The sequence below is a fragment of the Coturnix japonica genome, chromosome 5 (assembly GCF_054131305.1).
Source record: "Coturnix japonica strain WE chromosome 5, WE-NBRP24, whole genome shotgun sequence".
NCBI classification, from domain to species: domain Eukaryota; kingdom Metazoa; phylum Chordata; class Aves; order Galliformes; family Phasianidae; genus Coturnix; species Coturnix japonica.
In genome coordinates, this window is record NC_140667.1 from 46,418,753 (window position 1) to 46,439,664 (window position 20,912).

General features: G+C 42.1%; 1 protein-coding gene and 1 long non-coding RNA gene across 2 annotated transcripts; one reads left to right on the forward strand and one right to left on the reverse strand.

Annotated features, from left to right (window-relative positions):
- Nucleotides 1–881: 881 nt before the first annotated feature.
- DEGS2 (delta 4-desaturase, sphingolipid 2) lies at nucleotides 882–15,444 on the reverse strand. Its single transcript, XM_015865527.3, has 3 exons — nucleotides 15,321–15,444; nucleotides 6,861–7,603; nucleotides 882–1,578 (listed from the first exon to the last, which is right to left on the reverse strand). The coding sequence occupies exons 1-3, from the start codon at nucleotides 15,400–15,402 to the stop codon at nucleotides 1,432–1,434; spliced, it is 972 nt and encodes a 323-aa protein (XP_015721013.2). The 5' UTR covers nucleotides 15,403–15,444; the 3' UTR covers nucleotides 882–1,431.
- LOC107315310 (uncharacterized) lies at nucleotides 4,455–8,090 on the forward strand. Its single transcript, XR_001555861.3, has 2 exons — nucleotides 4,455–4,572; nucleotides 7,935–8,090. It is a non-coding gene; the product is annotated as an uncharacterized LOC107315310 (long non-coding RNA).
- Nucleotides 15,445–20,912: the final 5,468 nt, after the last annotated feature.

Here is a 20,912-nt window from a genome sequence, read left to right on the forward strand (position 1 = left end):
AGTTTATAAGAGGAGTTTTATAGATCTGTTCTCTTTTAGCCATTTAGTATGGATAGATGTAAGTAGTCAGCTCTCCAGTGAGCAGGGGTGTTGTTAGATGACATCTCAATTCCTAACTCACAAGAAATTGTTCAGTATATTCTGCATGGAGAAAAGTGTGGTGACTAAGGATGAAACACTGTTATTGAGGGCAGCCAGAAGCTGGTGGTGGTTGGAGAAGAGAGGCAGGAAGATGGAACAGTTCCACAGGCTAGAAATGACAGAACTAGGTCAATGTCAATAGCGCAATATACAGCATGTAGGGAGAGAAACAACACCAGCTCTATGGCCTGGTTATATTCCCCTTATCACCATTAGTGATGGCTTTTATAGCTGGAGTATCACAAGCTTCCTGATTGCTGAGTCAGTTCCCACTGAAGTTAGAATTGCACTGAAAGCGCTTTGGAACAAATGTCACCATAACATCTCCAGTATCTTCACTGATAGCTACTCCTAACTCCTATTACAGAAATAGGTACAATACACAGAAGACCAAGAAAGGGAATCACAAATAGTGAGAGCCCTTATAAGGAACAGTTTAAACCAGAAGCCTTTCACTCCCTGAGGGGCTTCTAGTAGTGAAAGGTATGAGGGAATGCAGAATTCTGAATACTGTTGAAAGTAAGTGTGGGAAAGGATCGGCCATTCCTCACAACATGAGCTGTGGTGTGTCACATTGCTGATCAGTGAGCTGAAGAATAAAGAAAGGGTTTTTCCACATCACAGTTCAGCTCTGCCAGTAAGTTGCGCTGAACATCAGATACTAAAAATAGAAATGGCTCAGAAAAGGCTTAGGAAAAAGTCTTGAAATAGAGGTCAAACAGCGACTAACATAATATTGATTCAGATATACAAAAATATGTATGTATTCCATTTCATATACAAAATCACTGCAAACAGATATTGTCAGACATGAGATATTTAAGCAATGCTATGAGTTGAAGGCACCCTCATGTTCTCTAGAGAGTATCATTTGCTACTGCATGCCAGTCATCCCTGCTTCCACGGTCCTGTGCATGCAAAGCATCTACATCTAATTTGGCATGAAGAGAAACCAGTCCTACCTTACACACAAACATGCCCATTCACACACCAAACATTCTTCACTGCAGACCAGGCCAAAGCTCCAAATTGGATGCATGTGTCACAGGAAGTTAATTCTAAGTCTAGACCAAGATTCATGTGAGTGTATCTTGCACTTGTCCAGTTTTTCAAGGTTACATACAATATCCCTTATTAAAAAGTATCAGTAGCTTAAACAGTGCAGACACTCATCCTCTTCGTCCAAGGAGCACGTACCAATGCTATGCTGAGCACATGAAACATCCTTCTTCTGCAACACACTTAAGCCATTCAGACAAACAAACAGCCAGTGCAGCAGCTGGAGCTGGTCTACTCGCTTTCTTTTGCCAGTTTGCATTTTCTTTTCACCCTTGAGTAAGGACTGATACTGTCATCAAATACAAAGTCCCACAGGACTCGGATCCAGGACTGGTGGTAGGGGAGGTTGTCATAGTATTCTGCAGCAATCTTCTTCACCTGGAAGAGCAAAAGAGAGAACAAGCTCCTTTACCTGCATGGTGTCAAGTGTACTTTGGTCTTATTTTTTAGGTCTGATAGCACTGCCGTAAGTTAGTTGTTATTGCTTGTGAATTTCTGAAGTTCAAATGAGATATACTTAACTTAGATACTTAGCAGATTTATTACGCAAGTTTTACCTGACAGTGTTAGGATTTAACACATAATGGATCTCTGCCTTCAGACAGAACCAAATCTCTCTCATTTGGAAGGTGGAGGAATTCTGCAATGAGGTGACTAATCTACTTCATTAACTGCCAGGACTTTAACACACTGTGTTTAAAACAGTGTTTGCCACTTGTTAATACTTGTCTGCAGAGGGTTCCAGATAGGGGAGAATGAGCCATTGAGAAAATGCTGAAGGGACAGCCTGGGCTGTGCTTCCTTAGTCTTTCCTCCATTCCACTCCCCTGATATAAATTTGACCTCCTTCTCCAGGCAGAGGAGAACCCGGGGTTGTCCCTCCTCCTCTGCCCTTTGCTAGAAATGCCTCAAGGTTCATCAGTAGATTATCAGTCTGACACTATTTTATTCCTGTTATAAATCTTCGAGTTTTACAACTGCTGCCATCACAGAAGCGTTGTGCGCTGTTGGGGTGCTTGTAGGATGAGAAGGTTTCACACCTGAGAGTCTCAAAGGACTGTGAGATGTCCTGAGTTGTCCATGCTCCAGCCAGATGCTCTGCTTTTGTAAAACACACGTAGCAGAGCAGCTGGTACTGTACATCTCACAAAAAACTAGCTGGGCATTGTTTTATTAGATCTCCACCTTCTTGACAAACAAGGCTCTGTACCAGAGCAGCATGTCTTGCTGGGCAGCATGACTTGTCCTTTTAAAAAGACTGCACAATTTTAAAGCCAGTTGTGAGGAAGACAGTAAAGACTTCCAGTGAAAATTAAGTTGTGCATGAGTTGCCGACTGGAGGCAACACTCAGCCGCATCTGATGTGTGATGGTGTAGTCTTAATACAGCCCTTTGTGGAAAGATAAGGATGACAGCAGGAGTTAAATCATAAGCCAGTACTGCTCATGCTGGTTACATTGCTAGCTGAGCTTCCTGGCAGACAGCCTGGCATGCTGAGGCATGGGGTGGGCAAGGCACAAGTCTTGTTAGGCACTTTGGTGCATCCCTTGTGCTGGTGGTTGTGTTGGAGGTGGAAGATTCAGTCCAGGTCTGATTATGTTCCATCTGTCACTGAATAACTCTGGTTTCCTAATAATTTCTTACATCTTGCTTTAAAGCGATGGACTGTATTTCAGATGTGATTCATTTTCAACATGATTGAGATAGAATTTCCCTTTAGAAGCATTTGTTAATATCTACAAGAAGGGTAATGTCCAGGCACTGGGTACGATCTACAGAAAAGTAAATTTAGATCCCTGCTCAGCTCCTGTGACCACAGTTAGTAATAATTTAATGTAAGTGAAACAGATGATGAGAGGAAGCGTTGATCAGACAGAAAGCTCCTTGGCCGAATGAAAGTCACCGCTGAGGCCAAGTGATGGAGGAGTTGCTTGCTCACCAAGCACATCGGTTTGGCACTTCCCTGCAGGGTCTGGTGGCGTCTTATTTTGAATAAAACCCAGGTGTGGAAACAATAGGAGATGGCTGAGGGCTTGCTCAGGAGCCGGTTACCCTGGATCATCTTGGGACAGTGGTTATTTGCTCCTGCTTGGCTTGATGCCCAGCAGCACTTGGTGCAGGAAGGCTGGCAGCATGTGCACCTTTTGTAAGTTCTCTGCACTCCAGGCAAGAAAACTACGTGAGGTGTATGAAAATCAGGGAGAGAAGAGAAGCCACAAGAAAATGTTTTTGATAAAAGGAAGGTGTAGAGGGAAAATTTAGTAAATGCAGTTAGGGAGGTGAATCTGAAGGATTTTCTTATGGAAAGGACATGGAAGTTTGTTTGGTGCCTCTTTCCATTTTGCCATTGCATGGGAGAAAAAAAACAAAACACAGGGTAAACAAATTTATCTTTTGCCATGGAGATACACATCTTAGCCGATACACATCTGATATACAGATATACATATATCTTAGCAGATATACATCTGCTAAGTGTACTTTAGACTGGAAAAGTCATCCTCCATGTTGCATTCTGGTTGCAGAACAAGCCCTGCGGATGGCAGTTTTTCCAGGTAGCAGTTTTAGCAAGCAGTGTTACCATCATCTCAGAAAGGACAGTATTGTAACACAGTGTTTCTTGATCCCATCCTTGGCTCCCCAATTCCAAGCTCTACGTATTGCATTGGAAAGGGTCCATTTGCTTCAGCTCCTCCCTCCCTCCTTACAGATCACAGCTTGGAAGCATTTGCTAGTTTTTGAATGGAAATTACAAAAGGATAATCCAAGATTAAATTCTGCATGTTAGTAAGCACCATGCACATAGTATGTGGATAGTTTTCTTCAATTAGATCAATGTAGTAGATAATAAATCACACCTTTGGGGTTTAAATTTTGCTTCTGGTCTTTTATAGTACAGCAACAGGACATCCATTGCATTCCACAGTAGTAGATACCGTATTGTAGTATTACGACACAGGTGCTACAGACTTTGTCCTGGGGCAAAACAGAAGCTAGAGGTCCTTATGACAAGATAAAATATTAGGTATGGAATGCTAGAAAGCAGAGCACTGAAGTTCCTTCTGAACTCCTTGACTATAGGGGAAGAAGGAAGAACTCAAGCTAGCCTTCCTGGCCATCGCAGGGTTAAGAAAATCTGCAATTCAAACAAAGTACATCTACCACATTTTCCAGTCCTGTCTGTCTAATAAATCTCGTTTCATGCCATGTCTTTCACAAGTTTAATGAATAACTTGTTTGCCTCTGGTAATGTTACAGTTTTTACTGTAGTCTGTAGGAAGAGTACCAAGTTCCTCCTTGTTCTGTGTTTCCTCTCATCAAAACTGTATTCAATCCTTCAGATAATGAAGAATCAATCTTCCTACTCCTTTGGTAAGTAACATGGTATTTTGTTGTTTTAAAGCTTCACTTAAAGGCTAACCTAGTCATAAGTCTATGGCTATAGTTTTTAGAGCAAGTCCTTCATTATAATGTTAAATTATAATGTTACAATTCATTATAATGTTAAATTATAATGTTACAATTCATTATAATGTTAAAATCTCTCTTGTGTAATCTCTCATTATACTAGTGGGACAAGTTTTTACTGTGCACTCATCACTCATTTGCAGTCTCTATAAGCTTATGGCACAGTCTCATTCTTCCTCTTTCAAATACGCCACAGTCCTAGGGTAAAGGTCTTTCCAGTGGCAAACATATTACTCAGAAAGCACATACTGGATGAAACACCTGTAATAAAGGACAAAATTTACTCTTCTGATAAGCAAATGGAAGACCCAGTTACTTTCCACGCTTAAGATATTTTCTGATCTTAATTCTCCTCTCCATTCATTCATGCAATAACAAAGAAAAAACCTTTTTCCCAACTTAAATTTGCCAATATTTGAAACTAAATACAATTAAACTATTATAAGTTTGAGTGCTAAAGAGACAATAGTGATACTGAGTGAAGAATCTGCTGGGCAGGCAAGCAGGGGCAAGCAAGGGAGATTTCTACCCCTTCATATATTACAACTATCCAGAGAGCCTGTCCCCTCTCCTTCCAAGGAACTTCTCAAATTGCAGAGAAGAACAGCCAACTCATTTCAAGGGACACACTATTTTCTGCAATAGCTCTTCTGACAAAGAAGTTCTACCTCATAGTAGACTTTTCACTTGTTCATTTGCAAGTGATTCAATATTTTCCATGTTGTTCTATCACGTAACAACGAATGACAAACCTGGTACCTCCTCTACCAACGGGGAAAGTCTCAGGTTCCCTAGAGCTAGAAACAAATGAAGACAAGTTCATAAAATTCAGCTTATAATTCTACCCTCTTTACAGAGGAGTGAGTGCAGGCACTTCCATCTGCTCACTGCCTTGAGGAGTTAGGCTAAACTATTTGTGATGTGGGTGGGGAAAAAGTTTTCAGGTTTCATTCAGGTCTGGAGCAACAATCCCAGCAAGTTCAATTTATCACTTGCCTCCCTTGTCTGAGATATGAGAGCTAGCCTGCTGCTTTTGTATTTACATTTCAGTAAGCTAAGTATCTAAGCCTATCTAACAAGTCTGAACATTTCAGACTAAAGCTAAGCCCACTTCCTAGCTCAGGTACCAGGTGTGTCAACAAGAAAAGCTGGAGAATGTGAAGGCAGAAACCCATCAGGAACAGCCAACTTCTTCAGAAGAGAGCTCCAGAAGTCAAGGGGGGGAGGGTGTTTAAAAATAAATAAAGAAACTAATATACACTCATTTGGTATACATGCTTTCTGCACTCTTCTACTGCACAAGAAAATATCTTGTTTCAAACCTCCTCCCATTGTTTCTATGATTAAGAAAATGGGTTATTGATGAATCAGTGTTTGGACTAGACTATCTTAGAGTCATAGAATCACAAGGGTTGGAAAGGACCACTAACATCAACTCATAAAATGGGGTTCCCAAATTCAATTTTCTTGGGTACACCATCATAAAAGTTGAGTCATACAGTAGTGTGGAGGTCACAGCACCATAACTTCAGCTCTGCCTCCTCCTCATAAGGAAGTTCCAGCAGTTGCTTTCAGCAGGCAATGTTTCCTTCCAACCATGCCAGAGGATTAATGCACTGTAGCCACATCCCTTTGGCAAAGTGAGCACAGCTGCTGTGGAACTCTGGTATTAAAATCCAGAAGAGCAACTACATAGCTGGCAGTGGATTCAAAACCATTCCTAGACACCTGGGCTTTGAAAATTTGATTCCCACAACTGATAAAATGTAAACAAAAAAAAAGATTTGATTTTAAGAGTAAAGCCACAGCATTTTCCCAATGACAGGCCGGGCAGCCTCAGTTTCAGTGGGTGGGGCAGCAGAGCTAAAACAAGTCATGGAGAGCAGGAATTTATTTTCTACCACTGTTTTCAGCAGGTTAAAGCATGCTCCAATATTTTTGTCATCTCAAAAAATAGAAAGATTTTTGTTTGATGTTAATTTAGCAATATGGCTAATATATAGATTGACCATTAGACAAGTGATTTCCTCCTGTCTTGCTTTAGATGAGCCTTTTCCACTCTGAAGAGTCAAAAGCAGATAGAAGAAGGAAGTAGGGAAATTCAGACTATTGCTAAAGAATCATATAATGTAAATAAATAAATAAATAACAACAAAATCCTACCAGTTCACGTGAGATTATGATGTACTTACCATTGGCAACTTGCTTCCGGGAATGCTGGGGAAATCATGGTGCTCCATGTGATAGCCTACATTAAAGGTGAGCCAGTTCAGAGGTCCATAATAAGAGTACGTTTCATATCCTTTTAAGAACATGTAGTGTTCTGCTATGAAGTGCCCAGATATGGGATGTAAGCCCATGCAAAGTATTGTACCTGCTATTAAGTAAATAATAGGTTTGAGTCCCCAAAGGTAGAAAATAATAGAATCTACAGAAAACTGCACAAGGGCATTAAAAATTTCCATCTGTGTAATTGCTTTGGGGTTCACATACAGTGGTCTCAGACTGTAGAAGAAAGGTTGGAGGAAGAGCCAAAGCAGTTTCCGAAGTGGAGTACAGAAGAACCAGCCTTCAAAATCTGTGGGAATGTCCACATCCAGGCTGTCCCCACCGAGGTACCGATGGTGGTCTATGTGGTATTTCTTGAAGGAAGCAGAGTAAGGGACGCCAACTGGCAAGTTGGCAAAGACTGCAAACCATCGGTTCCACTTGGCCTGCTTGTTCCCAAAGGCAACGTTGTGTGAAATATCGTGGATGGCCAGGGTCAATGAATGGTTGATGCAACCCCCAAAAGCATAAGCCCAGAAGAAAATCCATTTCCAAGATAAGTCTTTCACCAGATAGCATGCTAGAAACTGCGTGAAAACCATTCCAGATACAATCCATTTCAAATGTGGATCCGGTCCCATCAGAGCCTTGATTCCTGGATATTTTGCTAAAGGGAAAAGATGCAAAGAAAATCGCATTAACTCATGAAAAGGTAAACATGACCACTGCTGGTGCTCTTTATTTTTATCATCTTATGTTTGAGGCCCTAATCTTATTAAACGGAAATTCCAAAGCCACTACAGAAAAGGTTTCACTAATGTATGGGCTTTGTTCCCATTTCTAGCATCATGTGCAATATATGTGTATGTGCATATGTTGACCTCGATGGTCAACATGCAGCCCCATTTATCTTCATGAGGACGAGTATCAATACGTCAGTGACCATCAGACTTAAGCTGTCACATTTTTTTACTTCCCTTTCTTTTTGCCTCATCCAGATGCTATTTCCAACAGAAAAGGGATACAGATGCCTTCTTTGCAGTCCTTTCCATTCTTTGGTTTCAGACATACCAGCAGAGGAAGAAGGCCATACAACAGGCTCTCCTGGTTTTACTCTTTGATTATATGACAACTGCAGCATTAAGGAAAAGTAAGTGTTTGAGTGTTTGCCAGTGCTTTCAACATGCATGTGTCTTTACTAATACTAGCATTGCTAGAAAGTAAATAATACTATTGGGAATCTGTAAGATACATAATTTGATGCTGTTGTTCACATTCTGCTGTGAGCCTGTCCTCAAGTCATTGAGCCTGTTCTCAAGTCATGTACCAGAAATAGGCATGAAAGTCACACAGGCAATCCCACAACAGCTTCTCATGGTATAGAATCATAGACATGTGAGTTAGACTTGCCAATGACTCTCATGCAAATGCAGCACCATCTTACTGATCTTTGTTTGTTTTTGCCATTCATTTGTAAGAAAATGCACAGAAATGAAGCTTATCTTCTAGGAGCTGTTCATTACTTCAGGTCTCCTTACAAACTTTCCACCTCTAACTTTCATTATGAACTCTCATATTAGTTTTTCCAATTTTATGGCCTTTATCCACCTACTGACCTCTCTTCTTCATATTCTGCAATTCACAATAAACAACAGCTTTCATAAATAAGACTGTAGGACAAGTCACTCATTCTGACCCTGAAGTTACACAGCGTGTCCCTATGAGTTTTACAGGCGTATTTTATGAAAACTAAATTCCATCCGACTATTGCTTCGATACCAATGCCATTGTTATACCATTTAAGGCTATGACAATTTGCATCTGCACAGCTGTATGTACTACAAACAAGCACTGGAGATGATACACTTCATGTGACCTTGCAAAGCAGTACCAGGCACTGAGTGGAGGATTTTTATTGAAATGAACCTTGAGACATCTGCAGTAGCTCAGATAGATCCAGCACTACTTAAGGAAGCAGGCCGATATGTGCTCTTGCTCTTCAACTATTCCAACAGTTTTCAGCCTGTTGGTCACCTGTAGCTGAGCTTGACAGAGGCCAGAGACGATAAAGATTAAGTACTGTGGATGATGAGAGAAAAGGGATATTCTCAGTTCTTTCCCATGATCATACAACGGGGCACAATCTTCATTAGGTGTGGGAAAGAACTAGTGTAAGTAAGTTCACATCGCTCTGAAGTCAGCCTAAGCTTTAAATAAAAAGCTCTAAGTAGTCCAAGTTTTTGCAGCTTTTGAAAGTTCACTTTTTCGCACCAGAAACACTAATATGCCACAACTCATTCCCCAATACCAATGGATAGGTACCAAATTTTAACACAGAGTGCCAGGATATCCTCTTAGCTATGCTGTATGTTTTAGTTTGAGAACATTGAAAGTTTTGGACCAATTTACTGTTGCAGTTAAGGAGGACTGTAGTTTATAATCTCGCATGAGAGATTTTAAAGCAGCAACTTCTAACCAGCAACAGCATGGTCTGCAAGCAGCACTGCACATGGGCTGCGTTTATCACAGGTAACAACAATGAACTAGTGTGGTAGGGTTTAATATTAAATTCAACACATGATTAACTTCTATCCAACAGTAAATTTGTGTAATAGTTAAGCCAAAACACCATGTCTGTTTATCATTAATGCTGATAACCACTTCCTCATTCTGTGAAGGAGAAGCCCTGGGGAGGCTGACAGGTGGAACTTAAAGTATTGCAGGCTGAAGCCCCACAGCTGGTGATATTCATTGAGATATGCTTAAGCTTGGATGAAGTCATCCTGATGAATGCAGTAATATATAATGCTTATGTGTGAAGCTAAATGGAGTTGGAGGAAGTCAAGATACAGCATTTACAATTGAAAAAAAAGAACAAAGAAAGAGCACAAAGTTATGTGACCACAGGGTACATGGATTCACCCCTTAGAGTACAACAGGACAAAGAGGGTCCCAGCTACTCTCATGTCTCCTCAGTATATGATCCAGCCTCCAGCTTGCTGGGAAGGTCTGTTAGCTCCTTCAGCGGACGGGTTATCCACATTGTTGCAGATTAACCAGACAGGTGGCTGAGCGCTACATACATTCATTCATTCACTCCCCATGAGATAGGGGAGAGAAATGAGAAAAACAAAGAACTCATGGGTTGAGATAAAGCTGTTTACTAGGATAGAGAAGAGGATAATAATTATAGAATACATATATGTATAGATGTATATAACAAGTGATGCACAAGCAATCGCTCACCACCACTCAACTAATGCCCAGCTGCCTCTGAGCAACAGAAAACCACCCACCCCCTTCATTCTGCTTGATGTTATATAGCATGGAATATCCCTTTGACCAGGTTAAGTCAGTTGTTCTAATTCTGTTCCCTCCCAGCTCCTTGGGCTCAACTCTGTGATTGGCTTTGACTCTGTACAATACTGCTTAGCAGCAACTACGTACATCTGACTGTTATCAAGGTTGTTTTTCTCTTAGAATCAAAACATAGCAGACACTCTGAAGAAAACAGTTCGGTCCCACCTGAAACAAAGACACAAATGCACTACTTCCAGTTGTCCAGGAGGAGCCAACAGACTGCCACGAAGAGGGCAGTGGTACTGCTGTAGATGTACAGCAGTGCATAAACATGACTTCTCCCTCTGAAGTCAGCACATGGTGAAAAAGCAGTGCAAACACTTTGGTACAGCATTCAGCTGGAGATAATAATTCTGCCCAGTCCAACCAGCTCCAGTATCTGCATGCCATAATCTCAGAGCAACAGAAAACTCTAGTGGAGAGATATAAAGAACAGCACTCCCATTGATGCAGCAGTGTGGATGGAAGAACAATGGCTGAGACCCAGATAGGCCTTCAGCAAGGGCAACAGAATCTCTCATTGATTTGTTAGCACATTTTGGTAGGCACCAGATCTAGGCACATGCAGGAGATGGAGCTGTTTGGAACCACAGAGGTGAAGTTTTAAAGGATCAGCCGTGCCCATATCCATAAGCTAGTAGTAGCAAGAGGAAGAAAATATTTTCATCTTTTATTTCAATGCATCAAGTATAACCAAAGTTAGCACACAAGTCAGTATAACATTTTTAGGAGATGTGTTAAAAAGAGGGTGTAGGGAAAATGTTATGTCACAGCCTGAACTGATTATTGAGCACCTGATGAAGAGGGTGGCTGGCCCAGGAAGCACAGGTGCAAGAGATTCACCTGTGCTTCCCACGTGACTGGAAGGGGTGGGCCCAGGGTCTCCCTGGGTTCATTTTAAGGATGAGCCTCTGAAAAGGAAATGTCTCTTGGATGAATGTTGCTTCCTGATGAGGAGTGTGTTAGAGCCTCTATCACCAGTCAGGTAAGTCAACTTTTTCTATGTGATTACTGATATTCCTAATGATGTTTAAGCCTGGCATCACAAAGAACTTATCAGAAATAATTTCACTACTTCCAAGGACTGATTGAAGTGAAGAAAAAAAAACCATAGTGGTTGTGGTACTGCTATCCTAGACTATGTTCTATTGCCATGACCCTCTGGCAGTAAGAAACATCAGGCATAAGATATTGACCCTGCCTTATGCTGGTGCTGATACTTGTACCAGAAATCATAGTATTTTGCTTTTTAGTAGCTTAGCTTGTGAATATACTTTCAAAGAGCGCAGCCCATCTAAAGTGGTACTGAATTCAAACCATTTGTGTACCAGGACACTAGTAGAACACATGCAGAGGATGGCATAACAAAATTCTGCTTTCTCTGTCCCCTTCAGTGTGTAAACTGATAAGAAATCTTTCTGACTCAGCTCATTACTAAGAGTTTTTATGTTTCCATTATGGAAGGGAACCTTAACCTACCACCCATGAATTCCTAGGTGGTTTTGTGCTGCTAGGTTCAAGGTTGCTGGGTCACCCAGCAGTGTTAACCAGATGCAAAGCGCTGCATGGTGCTAATGGCTGAAACAGTGTCTGCATTACTACTACAGCAGCTATGATGTTTGTGCTTGTTTAGTAGTTGACTGGAAGTTAGAGGATATAGGATGGATAAGAGAGTGCTCTCAGCTTCCTTGCACAAACTCATGCAACACAGACTATACTGTAACCTTCAGCTGCACTTAATACATCATCAGCAGAGGAGCAGGAGGACCTACAACACTGATTTTTTCTACCCATGTGATTTATATTACATATGATCCCCAAAGGCAATTGGCATGAGCACTGAGACAGCAGCTGCTCTGAATGCACTGTTTAGAAAACCTGCACATCAGTGACAGTGCTGTGCCCACATACTGCAATATAAAGGGGAAACAGGCTCCTTGTTTCTTTGCCAGAAGCATATACAATTCAGAGCTTTGATATACTGAGATATGTATCTTTCGTGTTTTAGTAGGTACAGTTCATCAGACTTATCCTAAGTATGCAGTTTAAATAGGCAATGTGAGAGTCAGCTGTAAGAAATACTAATCTCCAAATGAGCAACTTTCCTCTTGGCTGAAAACTAATACATTTCTAAATTGGCTAAATGCAAAAAGAAAATGGATTCAGGCACTTTCATTTTGAGTTTTCTCACTCCACTGCTGATAAATTAACATCTCAGTCCTCCTACAGAATAAAGTACATATGAAACACCTGTGCCATTTCCCTACCAAATAACTTGATGAGGAGCCAAGTAATATAACCATGCTTGAATGGTAGATCTAATTTTGTTTTTCCTGTCCTACCACGAGTAACACTGATTCAGCCCTCATCCTTGGCAGAAAACAAATGCTTCTGTAAGGATCCTGAAATGAGACGTTCTTCTGACCAACCTGAAGTAATTTTATGGAGTTTGTGCTGTGGGTTGGATCAGAACAAAATCTCATTCTTTCCATTCCATGATATATTACTCATTGCTTGTATCTGGAAGACTGTTTGCAGATGAAGTGACTGCTCACTGTATGCTTATGGTGTTGCTCAGATGTTGGTAAGAAATTCTGATTATATTTTTTTCCTCTGAAGTTGAGGAAAAACCCACAAAACTCAGTGCTTCAACAGCATGATGATCTTGCATAGGTACTGTATGTGCTTTAACTTAGCAGATTCTTCCTTACAGTGAAGTAAACATCTTAATTCTAGTAAAAATCAGTATCCCTTCTACTTCCTACCCAGCCTCTACCCCTAATAGCAGTTGTGCAACTCTACAGCAAGGTTAGGCAGATGTAAGACTTCCTTCCATCAGGTTAGTTTTCAGCCAGTTATTTCCCAAACACAGTTTACCACGGCACTACACAAATCTCAGTTCTGGTACATGACAGCAACAGGCTTTTCACAAACAGGAAGGTGAGAGGGAAGCAATGAAATAATTCAGTTTAATAAACTGAAATAATGCAGGTAAAGTTAACAGGAGCTTAAGGCCAAGACTGAAGTATCATCTTAAGATGCTAAGGAACTCTCTTCTAAGAAGCAGCTAGTACCTATGCAGTACAAGCTAGGATTTTAGAAGCAGATACTACAAAGAGGAAAAAGTACTGCCTCTCCCTGGTACAAAATGTCTATTTGCTAGCATAATTGTAACAGTTAGATGAGCCTACGAGGGATGTAGTTCGTACTGCATCAGTCCTGCTGTAAGTTAGCTTCCAGCCAGTCCAGTTGCAGTACACAGCTGAGCTGCTTGATGGATAACCATCTACCTCAGAGATAAATCCTGGGTTATATCTGCTGGGGCTGCTGTCTAGGAATCAGTGTAACTGCTGCAACCAGAAAGCTTGAAAGACTGGAACTTGAAACTCATGTCTCAGATTCACCAGGGCTGCTAACAGTCAAACCAGGACATGAAAGTCAGCTACTCTATAGAAACATGCTGGAACACCAGTATAAGAAAATACCACCTCTGCAAAAGGAAACTGCCTGATGTGTTTGTCAGTTTCCCTGTACTTTTTTCCTAATATAGGATTTTTTTTATCTGCATTTAAATCAAGTAGCTATACCTGAGTAAGATCAGCATTTCCAAAAGCTACTGCCTAAAACAGAAAACAATCAAGCTTTGGTGCTTAACTACTAAATCATTAACCTACTGGGAGGAAAGTACTTCCTTTATCAGCAAAGAATGCTTCTGACCCTAAAGCAATGCTATATACAGAAATGTAAATTACATGGGCATTTCTAGGTACACACTCGTGCATTTAAGATTCAAGAGGAGCACTCCACCCAATAGACACCAGACCTTTGGTAAGGGCACTAGGTACTGGGGGATTCTGACCTTCAGCTTCAAGCAATATAGTTGCAGTGATTTATACTAGTAGCATATGGGATAGCATGATAACTTTAATGACTTTTGGCAACACTTCAGTAGTCAGGACCCTTCTGCCCAGTCAGATGGAGACTGTTGTGCCCAGCTTTCCTGGATCTCCATTTCCATTGCCACAGCAGCACCAGAGAAGTGGGAGCACGTACTCCTGCTCAAAGCTCACCCAGAGTTCCCATAATCAAAAGGATCAGCAGCACAACAGCCAGAGGCTTTATTTTATATAACAACATAATTTGCCTCTCTATCATTGCTACAGAGGAAAAAATAATTATTATTTTCCCATATTTAATTTAACACGGAGCAGGATATTCTGCCATCATAACTATGCCGGAAATGTTTTTGTAATTTAGAGTAATCCTTGGATTAATCCATGGGAGAGCGGAGGAGTGGAGGAACTGCACCTGATTACCACAGGCTCAGCCTCTTCCTTCATAGAAAGGAAACTTAAAAACTTGGTCCTAATGATTAGGTGGAAGAAAAAGAAAAAGAAAAAAAAAATAATAAAAAATCTCCTTTATTGATGAAGAGTTGAAGTATATTTTAAGAAATATGCAACTGTATCCTGTAACAATTCTGAAAACCCTGAACATCCCAAGTCCCCAAAAGCCTCCCCAACCCTACATGGTTTTACGCAATTAAATGCTACCTGTACACGATGAAAATACAGGCAGTGGAGCTCTGTTATCAGAGCAGGGCTTTCTGCTGTTCTCCAGCAAATGCCCACCTGCGCCCTCCCTATTTGTTTTGCTGTGTTACTAAGAAAAAAATGCATTTAGGAGAAGCCCCAGCCGACCTTCCCTGTGTTGAACTGAGTAAATTGGAGTAATGCAGCAAGCTGAACTGGAAGTGGAAACTGTCAACACAGCTTAAAAGAAACTCGTGAGGATCATATAGACCACGTATCATATAGGAGAGGTTCATATATCATCGTATAGGAGTAGAGATGAAATGCTACAGGAGAAAAAGGGATTCCCCACGGCCTTCCGGCACGTACATGGGATGTCCGTGCAGAAGCAGATGTGAACCGAAGGAAGCACGCAGCCACAGGTGCGGTACCCGCATCGCCCAGCCCACCCCGCAGCACTGTGAGCTCGTGTGGAGCAGCCCCCCGACGTACCCAGGATCTCCTTCCTGCGCTGCGTGTGAGGCTGCTCGGTATAGACCCACTCGAAGTCCCCGCGGGTGACACGATTCCCCATGGCTCCAGGACTGTACCCCGCTCCGAGCAGCCCTCATTTATAGCCCCGCGCCGGCGGAGGGGCGGTGCCGGGTGCTCGGAGGCGGCTCGAGAGGTGTGAGAGGAGGGAGGTTGGCTGCAGGGCACGGAGGTGCGGCAGGATCGCTGCTGCCACCACCTCCCGAGGTGCCCTCGGGGGAAGCAGTGCTGCAGTCCGTGGGCACGCTCTTTGAGGCAAGGCGTTGGGTAAACGAGGGGAGTCCAGATTCTGTAAAGCTGGTGCCTCAGACTGAAGTGGGATGCGATTTAGGGCATGAGAGCTCCTCCCAGATTGGAGAGACTGCAGTGACACAAAGGTGACCAACGCCTGGGACGCATCTCCGGCATGAGATGCCCCAGCAGCATCCAGCCCTCGGCTAGGTCACGTTCCTGGGACCCTGGCATAGAGAATCGTGCTGTGTCCTTGGCAATGAAGTCCGAAGCTTAGCAAGTCCTTTGCCTGACTCCTCACCAGCCTCTGATTCACAGGGAGAGGTCACCTGTGTTACAAAGAGATGTTTCTCCACACACAGCTCCAAATTAAAGCGCTGCTTTTGTTCCCACTGCAATTTTGTACAAGTCAGTACCTGAGCTGCTGTCTGCCCTCCACTCTCACTGTTCCTTGAAGTGCACCTTCCACTGACCACATCCTGTTGGGAGCAGCTCCACAACCAGGAGACAATCTTATGCCCTTTTGTTCCTGATCCAAGAGGATCTCTCCAACTCCCTCCTTACTCATCCTTAGAAATGCCTGTCACCGTTGCAAGAAGCAAAAAACAAAACAAAGAGTTATAGAATCACAAGGTTGGAAAGGACCTACAAGATCATCTAGTCCAGCCATCCTCCTTTTACCATACCTACAGAAAACCACTAAACCGTATTTTTGGGCCCTCACTGCAAGAAAGACATTGAGGCCCTGGAATGCATTCAGAGGAGGGCTACAAAGCTGGTGAGGGGTCTGGAGCACAGGACATATGAGGAGAGGCTGAGGGAGCTGGGATTGTTCAGCCTGGAGAAGAGGAGGCTTAGGGGAGACCTTACTGCTCTCTAACTTCCTGAAGGGGGGTTGTAGTGAGCTGGGGGTTGGCCTCTTCTCTCGTGTAATCGATGATAGAACTAAAGGGAATGGTTTTAAGCTGCGCCAGGGGAGATTCAGGCTGAACATTAGGAAATATTACTTCTCAGAAAGGGTGGTCAGGTATTGGAATGCACTGCCCATGGAGGTGGTGGAGTCACCAACCACGGGAGTTTTCAAGAAACGTTTGAATGTTGTGTTGAGGAATATGATCTAGCTGGGAAGTATTGGTGATGGTTGGACTATATGATCTTCTGGGTCTTTTCCAACCTTGATAATTCTGTGATTCTGTATCTCCTAACTCCCTGTCCAGGTGCTTCTTGAACACTGCCAGGGATGGTGACTCCACCAAGAAGAAAAAAACAACCCTGAAAACATAAAACAAATATTTTTCAGCTAATTTTTTTTGCTTGATTACATTAGCAATGCAATCATCTCTCCTTTTATTTGCGTTGAACTGAGATTGCTTGGTAGCACAGTTGTGTGAAAATGTACAAGCTAAAAAACAAACATATAGGCTAAAAAAACCCCAAGACAAAACAAAAAGCCCATCATGTCTGCTATACAACTCTAGGTCTTAGGTTTTTCAGCACTTTATATGTATGTTTTCCCCTTGAGTGGTCTGAATTTAGTCTCTTGAACAATGCAGGTTGAGTGGAAGGAGTACCATATAAAGGTAAGAAGCTTTGCCCAGAGCAGAGGCAGGACAGTAAGCAATTTGCTTTTACAGGTCAGCTCTCTGTGAGCACAATGCACCACTGCTCTAACGTGAGGCTGATGTTCACCCACAGAGCTGCAGTTAATGGACTGTTAATCCAAGTGAGGTTGTTAGACATTTTTATAAGTGACGACTGAGTTGTTCAGAGAGCAGATCCATCAGTATCTCAGCTTAAATCTGTATTTGGCTCTAATGTTTTTAATTGAGGGTACCAGTGAAGAGGCCAAAGATTTTTTGAAAGTGATGACACTTATTTGTCACTTCCTACTCAGGAATTCTCATGGTGACTATAAATTTAAACAAATTATTGGGCAGCCCATGCTGTTGTAAACAAAGCAAATATGACTTCATCCCTAAATGCTTATCCAACAGGCTAGTACTACATTTTATGGTCAGTGATGCATAGAAAGTTTCTTTGCAGGCAATGCCTTCATGTAGCTATTGCAATAGTTTCAGCCCTACCACATGAGAAGAACAAAAAGCTTTTCTGACTTCAGTGAGCTGGCTTCTCTCTTTGAGGGTAGATTTTCATCCTTTACATTTCAGTAGCAAACAGAACAAATTATACTAGTTTAAGAGTAATGGTGGATGCCAGACAAACAAGAAACACCAGCTTTAGATTATCTCCTACAATTGACGGAAGCATTATCCAGTTCTGACCATTTGGCACCTTTGGTTTTATAGCACCCTATTAAAGTGCAAACAGGCAGAAAATTCGTCCACAAAGGAAAAGGAGGGTAGATTTTAGCATCACCTGGGAATAATGGTCCTTGTAAAGTATATCATAATGACTGCCTGAACTCTACAAATCCACCATACTCACTGCGCTTTATGGCAAATCAAACACGCTTCATAAGGCCAGGTACTCCAAGCCATAGCCTTCTGTTCACCAGCAATTTCCTGTACCTGCTCAGGGATTCTGAATATTAAGAAATCAAGTAGCTCAGAGAAAGTTTTAACACGCATTAGGCAGGTTAATTGTTTTCCTCAATAGGTGGAGCACAATTGCTGGCTTTGTGCAGAGTACCATCAAATGTTGCTCTTACATAAACTGGAGTAGAGGTCATGCTCACCTCCAGCATGACAGCTAGCAGCTTTCAGAGTAATAGTAACAACAAGAAGAATAAAGTTAAGTAATAAAAAAACCTTTTGCCCCAATGAGGGCACGGCCTAAAGAACAGCTCTGAGACAAGATTTATTACTCCTCTCTTCCACAGAAATACTCACATTTCTCCACCCAAAGGTGTCTTTCCCACACCTGTTTCCAATGCATGCATTTGCCACACCACTAAGCTACCCCTCCCCTCTGCCTGCTAACAGAAAAGATGACACAGCAAATAGAGCAGCAACACCTGCACATATCATCTCATTGGCTATTCCCAGCTTGAAGAGTAGGCTTCACATTTGAGGTGGCTTAATTCTGTGTTGGTATACAGGCTTTAACTTCTCTTTTTCTTGTTTCTAGATGCTAACTCTTTTTAAACTGATGGTCCTGAAGTAAAATAAGGTTATTTAGCAGATTTATCTCTAAATAAGGTGTTTTCTTTTTGACAAAAAGAGCTCCACATCCCACAACACACATTTCAATAGAAAAGTTATCTACTTTCTTCTGTTTGTGTAAGTTGGAACTTCCTGAGTAATTATTTTAACTATCTGAAGAAAACATAGGTTTGCTTGTTTTAAAACTGTTTTGCTGTCATTTTATATTGGTTGTCACGCTCTGACCCTATGTAATTAGCCTGAAAACCGGTGTCTCTTATTGAACAAAGTCAAGTTCTCATAGGCAGCTTTGTTTGTAGCTGAATCATGCCACTGATACGCACACACTGGGCAAACAACATGACTATCAGCCTGGCGTTCTGCTTGTCCCCCCCCCTTCCCTGTGCTGACCCTCTCTCCTTTTTTCTCCTGTCACCATATGAACTCTGTTGGAGCAGGGAGGTGGAAACCAGCATGAAAAGGTGCTGGGAAGCTGCTGCAACTGAATCTCGGGGGGAGGGAGGACATCTTTTAGCCAGTGGCAAGCCACCCCGTATGTAATATGGTACATTCGTGTCACCTTTATCATAGAATCGGTAATGTCGGGAGTACTCTTAAGATCAGAGACCACACTTTAAACACCTCCAGGGATGGGGACGAACGGGAAGGCAGCGGCTCCGGGCGCCCTCTGGCGCATACGCGGCGCACCGAAGCGCTTTTGCCTCCAGAACGGCGCCTTGACGGGACTGTAAAGCGAGCGGCTCATTAGCGAAAATCATCGCAATCGCAAGCTCACCGTAATTAACGGCGCCGCTACGAGCGAGAGCAGTGTGCAGTTAGAAAAACTGCTTCCTCTGCTACATATTTCTTTCTCCTGTTACATTTTCATTCTTCTGCTTCTTTGTTTCTCTGAGGAATTGCCATCTTTCTGGAAAGCCATCCGCTCCTCGTGGTGTTCTACGTTGTTTAGATGATTTACGGTTGCTTTCATGAGAGACATTTGCCATCGTGCACCCCAAGTGCTCATCCCATAGATAACTTAAGCCGCCCCTCTGCAATCCTGGGACTTCAGGAAAGGATTTGCTGGTGTTCCTATGCAAACAGCAGAACGGAGTGAACTAGTTGGACTTTCCTTGCACAGCAAAAATGTTATGCACAAAAAATAGCAAAGGTTGTAACTGCCTCCCAGGTGTGAGAACCCGAGACATTCCCCTGTGGCAAATGGTATCAGGTTTATTAGAAAGTGTGAGTCTCATGAAGGAAGGCATCAGGTTAAATAGTGTTTTCTCTCCTCTCTCTTTAAGCGCTGATGGATCTCATCTACAAAACTCTACACTACCATATGTTAGTGGTATGACAGTGCTTTCTAAACCGCAACTAACAGAGCTGTTCTTTCAAAGACGCTTCCCGATACTCAGGCTTCAACTTGATATACTTCAAGCCTGATTTATTTCAGTGCTTCCAAGCATACAATGGGAGTGCCAAAGGGTTAAGAGGAGCACTTTGTCCTGCCCAACCCCTTGAAGTCAGAGGCTGAGCCTTGAGAAGAGGGGGGGAAAAAGCCACAGTAAAATGGATAGTTGTGTACAATGGGTAGTTGTGTGCATGTGTGTGCACAGGTGTGTGTATGGGAAGTATTTCCTCTGCAGGGAATAACTGCAGAATAACTTTGATAACAGACTGTGAAATTCCCAAGATTATCACAGAACCACATAATTATGCCACACCATTTTCATTTTTGCTTTGGAAAAGTATTTTAACTCTATTCCTATTGTAGGAAAAAATAATGGACTGAGATGTGACTGTAAAACACAAAGTAAAATGATGACCCCTTCAATTAGTTGAGATACAAATCCTTCTAATATATAGGCACATTAAAAAAGAACTAATGAGCTTTGCTTATGCCTTAGGAATGTGCATTTTTACATTCATACTTTAGCAAAACCGCCAGAGAAAATAGAGTTGTCATATAAATTGCCTTGTAGAAACCCAGCTAAGTTTAACAAAAAATAGCTGCTCTTGAGCTTCCACTGAGACTGCAGCAGTTTATGCATCTTATTTATTTTTAATTAAGAAGTTTTATTCACTTCAAATTTGGATCCTTTCTCTTTTACAACATAATATTAACTGTAGATTTAGTTCTTTCTTAGTGCTCCTGGGATCTATCAATATCTGGTGACTTTAATGGAAGCTGAGAGCTCAGCACTTTCCAGTATCAGGG